The sequence below is a fragment of the Patagioenas fasciata genome, chromosome 2 (genome assembly GCF_037038585.1).
Source record: "Patagioenas fasciata isolate bPatFas1 chromosome 2, bPatFas1.hap1, whole genome shotgun sequence".
Taxonomy (NCBI): Eukaryota; Metazoa; Chordata; class Aves; order Columbiformes; family Columbidae; genus Patagioenas; species Patagioenas fasciata.
The window spans coordinates 3,398,997-3,415,900 of record NC_092521.1 but is presented as its reverse complement, the minus strand read 5'-3'; the positions used below and the strand labels follow the sequence as shown (position 1 = coordinate 3,415,900).

The 16,904-nt window shown below is 42.0% G+C and overlaps 1 protein-coding gene across 7 annotated transcripts in view; it reads left to right on the top strand.

Annotated features, from left to right (window-relative positions):
• Nucleotides 1-16,904, top strand: part of ADGRB1 (adhesion G protein-coupled receptor B1) — a 292,674-nt gene that overhangs the window by 220,709 nt on the left and 55,061 nt on the right. For all 7 annotated transcript variants that reach the window (XM_065831582.2, XM_065831583.2, XM_065831586.2 and 4 more), the window contains 4 exons: nt 634-737; nt 7,095-7,197; nt 11,448-11,598; nt 16,075-16,144. In XM_065831582.2, coding sequence (XP_065687654.1) covers nt 634-737; nt 7,095-7,197; nt 11,448-11,598; nt 16,075-16,144 — 428 coding nt within the window. The remainder of the gene's footprint in view (nt 1-633; nt 738-7,094; nt 7,198-11,447; nt 11,599-16,074; nt 16,145-16,904) is intronic.

The window sequence follows — 16,904 nt, the reverse complement described above, 5'->3', positions numbered from 1 at the left end:
TCCGGCAAGGACGCCTGCATAGGAAGAAATACCTTGTGTAGTAGTGTAAGAATAGTGAAGTGATGGATGATACGACTGGATGATGGGTCCTTGGGGAGGTTATGCATCTTGTTTTTCATTTGATTGCTTCATCTCCTCCTTTTCCAGATGGATGTTAGTAGCTGGCAGAAGACTTTCACCTTCTTTTCATCCTCCCATCTTCATCACCATCATTCCCAGAAGAGCTCATTTGTTAATTGTTCTAGTGTAGGCACCGCCTTTTGCTGTTGCCTCGTTAATTATCCTCCAAGTGTGACACTGGATATGAAGGGCTTGATACTCCTCTTGCAACCCACGCCTTTTACACACCTGCCTCACCATTGATATCAGAGTTGTCACCCAGACTTAACACTGGTGTGTGCGGGGGCAGAATCAGGTCCAAAAAAAAGACTGGGTCAAACATAAATAGATCCTGGTCTGCTTTCGTCTTTATTTGTATGTGCAGTGCTATATGAAGGTCAGGTGAATTGACACATAGACAATTAAGAGGGAATCTCTTGACATGAAATTGAGCTGGTAGCATTTGCTGAGCATCTTTTCTTTTATTTTCCTTTCTTTTTAATTTTTTTTAATGTCTTACTTTCTCTCTTTCAGAACATGGAAAAGGTGCTGGTCCCCTCTGTCACATTAATTGTAGGCTGTGGAGTATCTTCGCTGACACTTTTGCTGTTGATTATCATTTATGTCTCTGTTTGGAGGTATGACTTTCATTCTCTTCTTGTTGGGGAAAGTAACTGTTTCTTGATCTACACGGATTCTGGAGGTTTTGCTCTCTTGTTTTGGGTGTCTGGTGCCTGAGGAACAACCATTTGCTAACGAGCGGGTCCTGCAAAAAGTCATCGTGGTGACTTAGTTGGCATTATTCTTTCTTTTTAGTTCCAGAGAAATTAGTACAGTGAAATTAGTGCCATGACCCCATGGAGTCTCATTGTTCCATTTTCAAAAGCTGCATACTGTTTTAGATGCTTTTGTATATCCCAGGAACCCTTGTTTTGTGGAGAGGTGGACCTGCACTGCCTTCTGGCAGGCAGACTGCTTCAAGGTATTCTGGCTTGGGTCCTTGATGACATCAAAACACCCATGACCTGCTATGAAAAAACCTGGCCTGAAGAACTGACAGCACATTTCAGGAGCTTAAGGATGATAAACTGCATGGTCTAAATAACTCTCCAACCTCTTAGCTACATTTTGCCTTTTAGTTCAAATGCATACTGGAATACTCAGTACAACCCATTGCAGAGAGCTCCTGTACACCTATAAGCAGGTCAGATGCAACCTTAAATTTTATTATTTATAGAAGCTGAAGTGGTTTCGTAGCAAAGTTTTATTGAATAGAAACCCACATTGGCTCATGCTCCTGCTAGAAACGTTTTGATGGATCGTATAAGCTGGAGGACCTGAGGTGTGCAAGGGATTCTCTCCCTATACTGCATTGAATGAAGTCTGAATTTATACTACTAGACCCATGGCTTTCCTAAACCAATGGCAAACATGCTTCATGACTCTAAGCTAAGTAAAACCAAGAAAACCAAAACCAGGTAAATGACTGTGAAATTGAAATGGAGTGACTACAGAGGATATACTGTCTGGAAATTATTGATGACCCTTTGGGGAGAAGGGATGGCTCTGAGGATGTTATTTTGGCAAGTGATACTTCTTAGTAGGAAGGAAAGGGTAAATTCAGTTCAGAGTTGCGAACTGAGATAACTTTTTCTATCCTTTGATAGAGGAAAAGAACAACAGAGTAAAAAATGAGCAAAAATGTGGCTTTTTTTGTTGATACTGTGACAGTGCATAGTGGCTAGTTGATTATGGCAAGTGCTCTGAGCTGAAGACTGATCATAATAACATTTATCTAGAACTCAGGTTTTTCCGTGCCTGGGGTATCATTGGATGTGCTCAAGTCCCTGTCCTCTCCTGCTTTTCCTCAGGCTGGGCAGCACTGGGCAGCGCTGGTAGGTGACTTACTGGTGTCACTGGTGTCAGGATCAAGTGGAAAGTTAGGACAGAGCAAGTGTTCGAGCCTCACCCTCTCTTTCCTATCAGAAACAAGTTCAGGATCTGAAACCCAAGTTTAGACATGAGGTTGAATCAGTTTGGAGCATGCCAGAGTCATTTGGAATAACATGATGTATTTTCTTCCAGGAGTGTGCCCCTCAATATTTACTGTTATTGAGGACAGTGAAGTTAATTTCCTGCCCCGTTTAAAATACGCTCTTTTCAATTTCTCATTCCAGCCTTTGCATTATGCCTATGCCCAAAATTATCAGCATGAGTATGGGGACATGTTTATGGGAGGCTTGAATGGGCATTTTTGAGCTAGCCAAGGATGGACATGCATTTCCAAGTGATCCTGAGACCAGCTATATCTTGATTAAAGGGCTCTCTATCCTAAGTCTCTTTGTGTAAATATTTGTAAAGCATGACAAAATAATCTCTAGACTTTCTCTTTGGTGCGCTGAATTTGTTTCATTTCTTCTCTGTAGATCATGTTTTCGTGTTTTCTGAACTTCACAGCATTCCCATGGCTGAGCCCTGAGCACTCTGTGTGTCCTTTTTATTTTAGGCATAACTGCTGGACATGAATGTGCTGTCTATTAATGGTCTCAGGAACATCATAGTCAAGTTAACATTGTCTCCTGGCTCTCACTTTGTTTTGCCCTAGACCTTATATAGCCCAATAGACAACAGCTGGAGCAATGCTAAGAAGTGGGATAAGCAGTATTACTCCAGCTGCTGTTGATAAAATACAGGAGCCATATCAAAGCAGTTCTTTTTCACCAGGCAGAGGAGAAAATCCTCGTGCCCTAGCTGCCCGGTCTTCTGTGGAGAGCACTCACCAGAGCTCAGCTGTTTCAGAGAGCTTTGGCTGGGAAATTTCCCATTCAGACCTCTGGACAAAGGCATCTGGAGCATGCACACATAGGATCAGCTTGAGTATGAAACACTTCTGATGAATAGGCTCACTGAGGCTGACAGTCTGGAAGCTTTCCCAGAATTTTGCCCAACTAGGGTTTGTTTATATATGAGAAGCAGAAAGAAAGGGCAGAGGAGAAAGAGGGAAAGGAACAAGGTAAAGAAAAAAGGGGCAGAGTAAGAGGGAGGTGATCACAGCTTTGGGCTGCATATCGGAAACTGATTTACCCTCTGCTTCACATTCAAAAGCCTCAAATAATGGTCACTCCTTAGTGGCACCTACTCAGCCATCAGCATGAATGGCACAAGCTTTTTGATGCAAGCAATCACTTCAGACGCAGCCAACTTGGCACGGTCTCATCGAAAACTGGACGTTGTTTCTGTTTGACGGCTGTTGGTGGCCTGTTGGTGGACTCACTCCAGTTCCCAGTAGACAGATGGCTGTGAAAATTCTGCTGCAGATGGTGCATCTCTGGCCTTATTAGCAGCTTCGACAGAGAGGTCAGTGACACAGTGGGCCATAAAAGTGGAGTGACCTTATTACATGTCGGCAGTGGCTGTCCCGGGTCACAGTTGGAGACATGGGCTGTGTGTGGGCCACGTGCTCCACCACCCGTGTGGAAAAAGAGGGGGAACTGAAAGAAAAATAACTTCCCTCTTGAAAACTGACATGAAGATGAAAAACTAGGAAGAAAAGGAACCATTCAAGGGTCAGAACAGGTGAAATGACTTAGTACCCTGTTTCTCTAAGCTTCGGTTTGTACCACTCTTTTCAAGCAGCTCCTTGACACGGTGGTATTTCTGGAGTGCCCCCAATGTGTTTTCCATCCCTGAACTCATTGCAGTTCGACAGCCTCTGGAGTCAGTGACCTTTCCATAGCATGGAGATCAATTCTTGCTATCGAATAGCTCTTCCACCAGCCCATCAGCATGTGGGGCACGACAAACCTTTTTCACTGGCGTCGGCTGGGTGAATGCAATATTGCTGAAAGATATGAGTGCGAGCTTTTCTCGCTCCCTGCCCATCAAAGCCTGGGGATTGATTTAGTGCTTGTCGATGAGCTCTCAAGGGGCTTTTAACACTTGCTTTAAACCCAGGAGCTCTGTTTTCACTAGAAATGCTGATGCACTCCGTGGCCCTGGTGGGAGGTAACAGGGATGAGTAAGTGACTGTGTGGAGAAGGATGTGTGTGCGCACAGTGAGAAAGCAAGAGTGACTCAGTGTTTGCAGAGAGAAAAGGAGCATAATGGGGACAGAGAGATAGACTGTGGGGTTTTCCCACCTTTTCCATCTGTCCCAGTTTGCACGGGGCTTCCCCATATCCCGGAGGGTCCAGACCAGAGCAGAAGTTCCCTACATTTGCAGTGAGTTTTCCCCTTCTTCGGTGGCTGAGTATAGCATATTTTGATAAGTAATCAGAGTCCATGTATCAGCTAAAGGGTAACACCCTGGAGTAGCTCTGCCTTTGCTGGAGATCTCTCCTCCGGCAAAATCCATCAAGTTTTGTGTTTTTTTTTTTCCTCTTTGATTTGAGTTCTTGACTTCTTTGGCCAGAGGGTCTGGATAGGAATGGTGATTTATTTCTGTGGAGCAAACTGCACTGTGGAAGATGATGGAAGGAAAAAAAAGCAAGCATGGCACGAAAGTGTCTTAGCATAACGTGGAAACTTAGATTGAGCTGAACCATAACAAGGAAATGTTTGGTAGCCAGGTCAGGCTACCAAAGCTGACTATGGAAACATTGTAGGATTAAATTAGGAAGGTCAGACTTCATCTGGATTTGAAACTTGTAGGGGATGTGAAAGGCATCAAGAAGGGTTTCTGTAGGTATGTCAGCACATCACAGCAAGACCAGTGGATACTTAGGGAGCTGGGTAATATGATGTAAAAGGAGGCAAGAGGAACACGGTTTGATTTGGTTGGAGGAGTCAAAAAATGTACAGAGTTATATAGTAAAGACCTAGAGGCACCAGATGCAGCAGAAGAAAATCCAGCTGGATGTAAGGGAAAATAATCCTCGACCATGAGAATGTTTAAGTGCCATACAAGTCACCCAGGAGAGGTGGTGACTTTTCTGTTCTTGTTGATTTTCAAAACTTGATTGGACAAGACCATGAGAAAGCTGATCTGACTTTGAAATTAGCCCTTTTTTTTAGGCAGAGGATTGGACTTGGAATTCAAAAGGATTTTGCCCAACTGAAATTATTCTAATTCTCTGATTCCACATGTTGTCATTCCTTCTCTCATTCTTCAGAGGTTCGGGGATCTAGGGAACAGGATGCATCAAGGGAAATGTGGAGAAAGGAGAGGCTTGTTTAAGGGGGTAAAAACTCTGAAGACAGCTGGATTATCTTCCCTTACATTCATATATAGACTATACTTATGGTCAGCTAAATTTTTACCTTTTTTTGATGTGAGGAGACTTTTGAAGTGCACACCAATGTCAGTTGGATCATAGTGGTGTTGTACAGATTTATTACATCTTATTCCCACCAGGACAGAGTTCAAATCTCCATTTCTATCCCCCAGAAGCTACTGTCTGGGGACTTTATGTTCTACTTCAAACAATCGTAGACAGATTGATGTCTCAATACCCTTGGTAGCCACAAATGGAATAGAACCCAGGTGATCCATAGCATTGTGTTGAACCCTATTACACAGGGAAATTTGGGATCAGATTGGCCATGAAAGGAACCAAAGGCTCATTTTTTTCAGGCAGTGAACCCCGTTTCTACCTGAGTTCAGGCTGGAAGTCTGAATTTTGTAGTCCGTTATGAGGTTGGGCAAGTTTCAGGGATAAGTACATATTAACCAGGTTTTCAACAGACTTATAATAGCTTCAGTGACTCTTTGTATCCAGGAAAGCATATCCTTGATGTTGATGTTTATCTGAACATAAAACTCAGAGGGAAGCTAAAATACAAGTTTTGCAGTGTTCACTAGGTCTAAAGCACAAATTTACCCTGGGCATAACAGAGAATGCAGTAAATTTGTCCTGCCCACCTAGTAAGAAACTCAAAACTCTGCAGCCAAAACACGGACCAAATCACTCCTGCTCAAACTAATTAATGAAATCAAATTTCAAATATAAATAGTTGATGTGCTGGAATGTAGGAAATAATCCTGCATCGGCCTTCAGGGATGATGTGGTTGATTAATAGGTATGTTTCTAACTTATATAAGCATCGGCATCTACTCTGTATTCACTTAGGATTCAAGCAAGGTGCTTGCCGAATCATTCTGATTATTCAGGTGTATGAGTGTTGGTATGGTCAGGTCTTGAGTCAATCCTTGAAGACGTGCACTTTTGCAATTCCCTTTTAATTTTATTAGGTACATAAAAGTGCCTTCAAAGAAATTTTCCTCCGTAGCCAGTCGTTTGAATTAATTGTCGTGCACATACCTCAGCAGCAAGTCGGTGCTGTGTTGCACTTCGCAAATCAGAAATGACAAATAGCCTTCTCCTGCAAGGTGCTGAAGGCAACAGTTTCCTAACTTAGATCCCTAATGTCCCAGACCCACAGCTGCACTTACGTATTTGACCTAGTTTTGAGAAGTGTTAAACCTCTCTGTCAGAGGGGAAAAAAAAAGGTGCCACAAATACTTCTCGCTTTGGACGGGTTTTTAAGTTAAAGAAAGGGGAATGCTGAATCGCAAACACTTTGTTGTGAAGGTGCATGCATTCGTAATCTGTTTTCATCGCCAGCATGCCTGTGGCTCTTCTTATTTGGGACTCTCTCCATGTGTTGCCTGTATGTTTTCTTTTAAGCTCCCTTTCAAGCCCCCTTTTCAAGTAAGCAGAACTGAAGAAGACTTGCAGCACTCTACTGTTTTAGGAGCAGCTCAGGCTAGGGACCAGGCTGGCCCCTTGTTTGTTGACTCATGCTCATAACTCCAGCATTAATGGGGGAGGATGGAGAGATGTGTGGGCTGAACACTACACCCAAGTTCTCCCCTTCCCTTTTCCCCTTGTTCTTGTCTGCTTAACACACAAGATCTGCAGAAAATGGGCAATGTGTTACCATGGCCTCCTGTAGAGCCTGACCCAATGCAACCTGCACCTGGCTGATGCTTTTCAGAATTGACCTAATGAAGTTGTAACAAGGTGGATCTCCCTCCCCCTCTTCTCTTGCTGCAGGTATATTCGCTCAGAGCGCTCTGTCATTCTTATCAACTTCTGCCTATCCATCATCTCCTCCAACGCTCTCATCCTGATCGGACAAACCCAGACCCGGAATAAGGTAGGAGATCAGTGGGGCTTTTGTTTGTTTGTTTGCTTTTTCCCCTGATTTAGCACTGGAATGATCCATTCAGGCAACGCTTCCTCATTTTTCCTCCATCTGTTAATTAGCGACATGTCAAAGACACAGCTAAATGGCAGATTTCAATTTTCTCTCTCGCTCTCCCTTTGATAATTTGTCAGCATCCTCAGGGCTTTGATTAAAACCAATGTGATATTTTTGAATATCTGCCTAGAGTAGCTGGCACATGGCACAGTGAAGAAACACGGTTATTTCCAAGGCTTTAACTATTTTATTTTCCAAAAATTACAAAGAAAGACAGATTGAGAAAAGGCTTTAAAGAAAAAAAACAAATCCAACATTTTAGCTTTACATTTATTTCTCCAGCAACTTTTATACTCTGAGCTTAAAGTGCTTGGCAGATGTTAGCGAACATAGCCCCAAAAAAATCACCTTTTTTCAGGGTAGAAAGAATCAGACAGACGCACTGTGCACACTGCAGAGCCAGGGAATGCGAGGATCTCACTTCAAATCACAGTGAGACTGGAACCATAAAGGCAAGACATAACATGGATTTTCAAGCCATGTGCACTGATTGCACGTACGTGCCTTTACATTTACGGACCCAGACGGAAAGGCGCGTGTTGCCTGTATGACTTTTCTCCAGCTAAAGTACTTTCAATTTCCCGTTGACATCTGACATATAACAAATCACTGCTCATCATTAACATTTTTCTGTTGTACATTTTCCCAAGGGCTCCAACCATCCTAACTCTGCTACGCTAAAAAACGAGGCAAGAAGTGTCCTCCATTACTCCTGCTGTCAAAGTTGCTATCGGAAGTCAAAATTTCATTTTTAATTAACAGTAACCAGTGACCGGCCAGTTTTTTTTAAGTGTCTACTTTGGCAACCAGAGCATACTGTCACTTTTGGAAGCATTTCTGCAGAGAACCCTCAAGGTTTTATGAATCACAGAGACTAATTTCTAACATTTGTGTTAGTGCTACGTTATGTTTTAAGGAAAGTTTTATAGCTACTTGAATCATATGTGTATAGAGTAGTGCGAAGAGATACAGCCAACCAGCTCTGCTCCTATTAAACAAGTGCCCTTCATAAATTATCTTCACAAAGCCAAGTTTTTTTTCATGTCCAAAACGGTTTTCTTAGGTCAAAAAGTGGAGAAAATGTGAGATAAGGTCTCACTTTCTCTGGTTGTGTTGTCTGCAACTCCACATGTGTGCTGAGAGCTCCTTTCCATAGAATCATTTTGGTTGGAAGAGACCCTCAAGATCACTGAGTCCATCCATTAACCTAAATTGTGTCCCTAAGAAGCTTATCTATGCAATGACTCAAGATGGCAAACTATGGATGGACCTCCTCTTTGGTTGTTCTTCATTCCAGGGCAGGAGGTGGATGTCTTCACCCTCTCCCACCCCTTTCAGAGCACAGTTGTGAACCCAAGTTCTCCCTTGTGCTGTTTTCTCACATCACTCTGGGTGTTCTCTGTCAGAGCTGTTAGTAAGGATTCAAAGCTCCCGGCTGTGATTGCATGAGGCAGATTAGCTCTTTGCACATACATATGCATGAAAGACCATAAATAGAAAGGTTATTCTTGGATTTCCGCTCAGCCATCTAGTAAACAGTCTCTGCCAGGGAACAGAGAAAGAAGTCTATACAGAGAAGAGACGAAGGGGTGTAAATTAGGATTTTATTCACATTTAATTATTGACAATGGAGCGCCTTAAAATGTTGGTGATTGATTTATAATTGCAGTTACTCTGGGAGAATTTCTACAGTATTAGTTTCCCTGGAAATGCCAAATTCTCCCTTGATTTCCATCCGTGGAACCTCAAAGGCAAGACTCCACGCCTGGATTTGCTAAGCTTTTTGAAGATGAAAGGCCTGGGAAATGGCTAAAAAAATTACAGTCAGCAATAACGTGACACAAAAGAAATGAATGCTGCATGAAGTGACCATACTCAAAGGCACGACCACGTGCTGCAAGGAAACAGGTTTCTCCTCTTAAAGGAAAACAAGGGCTAATGGCCTTGACAGGCTGACAAGCTCTGCTAGGTCTTTCTGCAGCAGCTTGGGACAGCACATCCCTGTGTTTGGACCTTCTTGGAGATGTTTTTTTTTCCTTACAAGGAAGGAAAATCCTGGAGCAGAGGTAGCAGAAGCAAATACATGCCTGCCCATCAGCTGGCCAAATTCATAGCCTGAATTTTGAGGCAATGAGTTTATACTGACCCAGCTGAGATGTCCATATTTCTGTTGTGCTCCCCTCCTCTTTTCTCCTTCCCTTTCTATCAAAACTACCTGTTTGAGAAAAAATACCTGGAAAACGTATCTTGCTGATGTAAAATTGGAAAGCAAAGTTTTTCTCTCCCCTTTACAAACTGCTGCCAAAATGGGCAGAACTGTGTTGGTGCAGAACAGAATCAAAAAGGTAAAATAAACTGTGTTATATCTGATGTTAGCCAAAAATAAGTTCTAAAAAAACAGTCTCTTAAAATCCATTCCATAAAACATCCTGTATTTGCAACTGTTTTATGTAGGTCCGTAAGCTGATGAATACCGACCGTCTTTTTAAGCTTCTTTTAAAATGTGAAAATAACTTGAAATTATCATATTGAGCTGTGTTATTTGTACTGAGCTGTCACCCAGAATTCATTTATAGGCAGAATACCAAGGGTTTTGGTATCAAACACAAATATGGAACAAAAAGTTCCCGTCTCAGAGAGCACACAGTCTTACTTTTATTCACATTATCTGTTAACATCGGTTTGTACCACTGTATGAATCGAGAGCGATCTGATAAAATCATGACAAAAGACACTCCGTGCGTGAGAACTCTGTGTTAAAAGATGCTGGTGAATGAAAAAAGAGGAAGATTCATTGACCGTAAACCCAAAGTCCGTGTTTCCTAATATAGCTCAAAGCAGAGAAATTCTTCATTATAAACCTCCCCATCCCCCTGCACTGAATCCCTTAAGCCATTTTTTTTTTTTATCCGGCGTCACTTTTAAAGTCCATTTGCTCTCCCTTCTCCTTAGGAGCCACCGAAGTTTCTTTCCATCATTTTCTTCTTGAGTAAATTGATGCACAGTTTCCAACTCGCAGATGGTGGAAATTAAGCACAGCTCTGGCAGAGTTAAACAGAGCGGCACCAATTTGCACCAGTGAAAGATTTGGCCTTGCTGAGTTAAAAACAAAGACGAGCTTGTCAGCTTTCCAGTCCATCTCCCTGGCACTACAAGATTGTTCTTCATAATGCATTTGCTAGTACTTTCCTCGGTTTAATTTTAAATGGCTTAGCTCCTACATTTCCTCTGAGAGATTTCCCCACCGAGTAGTAGAGCTCACCATTATGAAATTCCTTCTAATGTAGGTTTTGTTGTGTGGTTTTTTTTCACCTGACTCTCACAGCTTAACTCTTTCGCTTAACTCTTTCCCTCAGCGATTTTTCCCTGGCAGGGACACTGTCTAAATTGCCTTCCTCTGATTACATTTCTATGGCTCGACTGCCAACGACATGCTGCTTTGCAGACCTTTTGAGCTCAGATTAGTGCATGGCTTACTAACTCCTCCGTCCTCCCTGAAAGGATCATGGCAATGGCTTTGATAATTTGGGAAAAAAATATATCTTACTGAAGCCAAGAAAGCACCAGGATGGGACATAGGCTCATGACTTCAACAAAAGTGTTAACTGTGGGCTTATAGAATCTGTAGAATCATGGGATGGTTTGGGTTGGAAGGGGCATTCAAAGCTCATCCAGTCCAACCCTTACCATGAGCAGGGACGTCTTCACCCAGCTCAGGTTGCTCAGAGCCCCGTCCAGCCTGGCCTGGGATGTCTCCAGGGATGGGGCATCTACCACCTCTCTGGGCAACCTGGGACAGGGTTTCATGACCCTCATTGTAAAAAATTTCTTCCTCATGTCCAGCCTGAATCTCCACTCCTTTAGTTTAAAATCATCACCACTTGCCCTAACATTTTAGGATTATCTTAGAGCTCATGCTTAAGAAAAGCCAATTTCCACGCAGTACTTATATTTGAAGCAAACTATTTGGTCCTTTGCTAGGTCGAAGCTTGTGGGAGGATTGCCCCCTCCTAGAATGTCTTTTCATCTCCTGATCTCCATGACCCTGTCTTCCAGAGCCTGGTTTGGAAGCATCTCCCTGCTCCTTCTGCTCTCCTCTCTGCCTGCTGCTCCTCTCACGTGTCCTCCTTCCCTCCTCTCTCCAGGTGATTTGTACGCTGGTGGCGGCTTTCTTGCACTTCTTCTTCCTCTCTTCTTTCTGCTGGGTGCTGACCGAGGCTTGGCAGTCCTACATGGCCGTGACGGGCCGGTTACGGAACCGCATCATCCGCAAGCGCTTCTTGTGTCTTGGATGGGGTGAGGATCCTGGCTCTGTGGGGCATCTCCCCAGGGTGGGGGGCGAAACGCTGTCTCCCCCCGGGATACGGGGCCACAAGATGGACTAATGCTCTGTAGATGATTTGCTAGAAGTTGCTTGCAACACTTTTGAGGGTGTCAAGAAGGTTTGAGATGGTTAAAAATAACATAAGCGGGGGCTGTAAGTCCTGCCTGCTGCCCAGTGCACCCAAGGGTCACACAAAACAGATGAGTTGAGAGGGGATGAGTTTTTAAAGGGTGTGTTGGGGGTGGTTTCTTGTGGATTTGAGTCTCTTTCTGGCTTTCTTGTTTTCTCTCTCTTGTTATCTCCTTCCACGTGCAATCTGGAGTGAAACAAGCTCTGAAATCCCGTCTCCATGGCAGCAGGGCCTTTTGTAGACAAATAAACTACGAGACTGGTGCAGATGCTTGTAGCTAATTTTTCTCCCTCTGCCTCTTCCATATGTTTAATTTATTAGCCTTAAATGATGCATTCTGTAGTAGAAAACAAACACAAATTCATAACCTGGGCTTTCAAAGCAATAACACGTGTGCATTTGAACAAAAAGTTGCTCAAAAGCAAGCAGACAAAAAAGAGAAAGGGAGAGAGAAAGCGTTGTACGTCTGAGCTGTATTAGTGTCTCATTTTACTACTGAAGTCTAGCATTTCACCCCGGGCAAGATATTTCTGATGCTTACAAAGCGCCCTGATGTGATTTATTCTGGCACATCAAGAGCCGTCCTCATTCCGGCACCTGCATCCCTTTAAGTTTTCCCTCCTAGCTTTTGCTTACAGTAGAAGATAAATTGTATTATTGAATTATAATGATTGTGTGTAGCAGGAGCGTAGCCACATATGTGCAAAGCACAGGCTGCATGTGCCTGTGTGTGTTTGTGCATATGTTAATACACAAACACTCTATGACACAAAGAACATTAGGGATATCAAACACAACAGACTAATAGCTTTTCTAGGTTAATAAAAAGGGATTTTTTTTTTTCTGGTTTTTAAAAGCTGGGACAGATGGGTCAATGGAATTTTGGATGAGCAACATTCACATTTGTAGTCTGTACAGATTAAAAGAAAAAACACCCTACATGTGTAGAAGCATAATTTGCACTGTTAGTAAAATGTAGTCATGTCTGAACTAGGATGCACCGGCTGATAAATGATGCATAATAACCATTTGGAATAGGTTAGGACAAGAAATGAAGAACACTCTAACCCGCTAGAGCAGCAAGAGAATTTCTGATATTTAGCATCCTGCTAGACTTTAGCTGTAGAGCTGGGATTAATGGTACTTCTAAGAGGAAAGAAGCTGAAAATGTGCTTTAAAGAGCATAATCTGAAATCATTAGCACAATTTACTTTGTCATAGGCTCATTCTCCCCCTCTCCCCCTTCACGTATTAGCATTTCTCTAAGCTCTTTTTCTAGATGTCTTTGCCAAGTTCTCAGCTGCTGTCAGCTGTAGCTCATTGAAGCTACAGTGGTTTTCATCAGAAGTGACATTTATTCCCTATTTTTTTCTGTCCTCTTGGGCACGTAACTATGCCTTTCCAGAAGAGATTTTTTAGCAAACAGATATTTTTTCTGTTATTATTTAGGACAGATAAACAAACTGTTCCCTAGAAACACTTCAGTCATCATATTTAACCCCACTAAAGAAGAAATAATTTTGTCAGTCTTTTCACAACCATGTTACAGATTCCACAACTGGATTTTTAATGCTGCCATAGCTCAAGTTCTGAGTGGGTTGTCAGTTATTCATAAGAGCTACAGCTTTTGGTAATTATTACCAAACAACCTTTTCCAGTGGGACATGATGAATACACGACCTGATTCTCCTTTGACCTGGAAGTGCAAAACTCTTCAAAACAGGTTTCTAATGCATTTATTTGGAATTGTGAATGTAAAACTCACTTTCTGCAGAAAGCCCCCAAAAACCTTGCCAGTGACCACGCAGCATGAGTAACTACCTAGAAAGATACAAAATACACACAGTATATGGAACAGAACAGTTAGGAATAACTTCATTTCAAATAATCAGAAAGTAGAATAAATGTTTTGATATTTTTATTTTCAATCTAAATCAAATCTAACTGTGATTAGACTATCAACAGATCTCCCAAGACAGAAGAGTACAGCACCCCTCATTACGATGCTCTTTGACTCAGCTAACCTGTTTTCCCGAAAATAAGCCCTACCTCAAAAATAAGCCCTACCCCAAAAATAAGCCCTAGTATGATTTTTCAGTATATTTGAGGATGCTCAAAATACATGCCGTACTCCAAAAACAAGCCCTAGTGACAGTTCATTAAGAACGTTGATTTAAATAGTGTTCAGGTAGCTATACATGTAAAAAAGTAAGCACCTTTTGCAACAGAAATTGTATAAGACCCTGTCTTATTTTTGGGGAAGCAGGGTATCATGATATAGCTACCACTTTCAGTAAATGCTTCTTGTACAGATCCGTTTTCAGTGCAAGTTGAGACTCCTAACCAGGCTCAGTATAAGCCAGTCCCTGTAACCCAGCGAGTTCACAGCCCAAGTCTGTATTTCTGCATAATTATCACGTCTAAGAGAAACACTTTGCAAGGAACAAGTTGCTATTTTTGGAAGAGTCTTTGTCAACTTTTCCTCTTTCACAGGGTCTCTTGCATCAAGCTATACTCCTGTAAAAGTCCTTTCACATGTGTTTTCTTGGTGTGCTTGCTATGGGATGCCATAGTGATGGCATCATTGTGAATTCAGGAACCGGGATATATCCAGAGGAGGTGTGAAGGAGGCTCAGCAAGAGAAGCAAGTGACAAAAATAACATTAATAATAAAAAAAAAAATATAGAAAAGGAAAAAAAATAAATAAACCAACCAACCAAACCCCAAACATGTATCTTTTAAACCCACAGCCTGTTGGTTTTGGACTGATCAAACGTGAACTGTGCTTGGAAATTTTATATGGGAATAGAAACACTTCTCCTTATGATAAATCTCAGATGTTGTATATTCCATTCAATTTGGCCTTATACCTCCCAGCTGGCTGCAGACCCTCACTATTAATCAATCTTGCGATGATTTTTATTGCTGAGTGGCCACCTTGCCAGGGTTATAGTTTAGATGCTGTGTCTGCACATCTCTTCGATCTACAGCATCTTCTGCGGCCACCTGCTGTGACCTCTACAGCACACGAATTAGGGTCTTGTCAAGAAACGCTAATCCTAGCTGGCTACTGATCCTGCTAATTCTTTATGGGATTTGCCCATCTTTAGCATTGAGACAGCTTAATTCATCATGTCACAAGGAAGGAGGGCTATAAAAAGCCACACAGAGACCCCTTTAGCTGAAGAACCAGATGTTACCAGCCGACATCCAGACATTTCTTTAGGGAAAGGGAAGAGCTGGGTTGGTGCTAGTGAACCAGAAAAGTTCCCAATCTCCTCTGTAGATCCTTGAGCAGTTTACTGTGGCAGGGATAAGAAGGATCAGAAGACAATTAGCAAGATTCAGTATCTTTTGCTAGTTCTGATTGTGTCTAGGTGTCCAAGGGCCCAAGAATTTCAGAACTTAAGAGTTTTAGGCCAATAACCAGTAGGATTTCTTTATGTTCCTTGCCCTAATTCTGTGAAAAATTCTAACAGTAAGATCAAGGCTGTACTTCCATCTCTTTACGCACCTGAAATGACACCCCATGCTGGCACCTCTGAAGATACGTTGTACTTTGTACATTGTGGTGTCCCAGTCACAGACTAACTTGTTCATCTTTTGCAACACGCATAACAAAGTCTGTCTTCTCAAGGGCAGCTGGTTTCTCTTAGTTTATTCCACTTTTGGACACAAAAAGAGAGCAGTTCTCTGTCAAGAGAAGTAGTATCCTGATTTACAGAAAGACCTGATGTTCTGATGCTCTTTTCCATTGTTTCTCAGAGGCACCTGCTCAATTGTGTTGAGATAGATCATGACCCAGCACTTAGGGAACCTGTTTGGGATGGGGAACAATTCAGTTTCCTTTTGCTGTCTCACTTAAGATGAGATTTAAACCTGGATTGTTCATGATACTTTATTTTAAGCGCAAACATAGCCCTTAATCTCCTCCTTGCTAGTTTCTTTGTGTTAGGTTGTGGCTGAATATTCCATCTTCAGGAGTCACCCTTATATATTTCTGGGCAGCCTGTGCACCTAAGAATAAAATAAATGTATTTTATGCATCTGCATGTACCATCAGTCCCTACACAGCTGCTGAGACCACAACAGGATATGAGCTAATTACAGCTGATGGCATTTACTTCATTAGCAGAGGTAATAAGTGTTCATGCTTTTGGCTCTGAAGGTCCTGAATTCAGTCTCTGCAGAAGATCCAGGGTAGAACAGATGGTGCTAGGATAACACTGGGAAGAATTGGGTATATTATGTGGTTGAGTGGGAGAAGAGATGCACATATGCTTAAATGATCAATTTTCTCTTGTTTCATTTCTGTAGGGCTCCCTGCCTTGGTGGTTGCCATTTCTGTGGGATTTACTAAAGCCAAGGGGTACGGCACCGTCAACTAGTGAGTAAAGCTCTTTTTCCTTTATTCTTCCTATCTGACTCTCCATCCTTTTTGTCAAAATCCAGTTATTCACCCACAAAAGCCAGGGCAGGAGCCAAATTCTGATGTGCTACCCATGGCAGAGAGAAGCAGGGATGATGCCTCCCTGTCTCTTCAAGCCATCAGGTGGCCCAGATGAATTGTTTATCCCTTTAAAAACAAATTCACAGGGATTAGTGTAGATTTAACTCTTGCATATATGACATCACTTTGATCTAAGTCTCTCTTACTGAGAGTTTTTTTTATATATTTTTTAGGAGGAAACGTGGCACATTTGAAATTTAGGATGTTTAAAAATAGCTTTTGTATTTATCCATTTAATGCTTTGCTTGATTGGTCCCAGGTTTTCAAAATAGCTCAGCTCACTTTTAGGCACTAGAATGAGCGTGAGTTTTTCAAACCAAGATTGTGAAAGCAATCTGGATTTGCTCATTTTCTGAATTCCACAGGATTTGCCTTTAGGAAACTTTTATTTGTATATCAAGAGGGAAGGAAAGCAGGGTAGAAATAACAGAATAAGACTGTGCAGAGGTAAAAATACTAAGGCAAGGCTGGAATCACTCAAAGCTGAGCATTAGTACAACTAAAAAAGAAAAAAGAAGAAAAACAAAGAGTTAATTTTTGTATTGTGAAAAAGATAGCTTAGAAATTCTATGCATAGTGGCAGCAAAATGATAATATTTTATTTAGCGATAAATCAGGCCCTTCCTTACTGCAACCC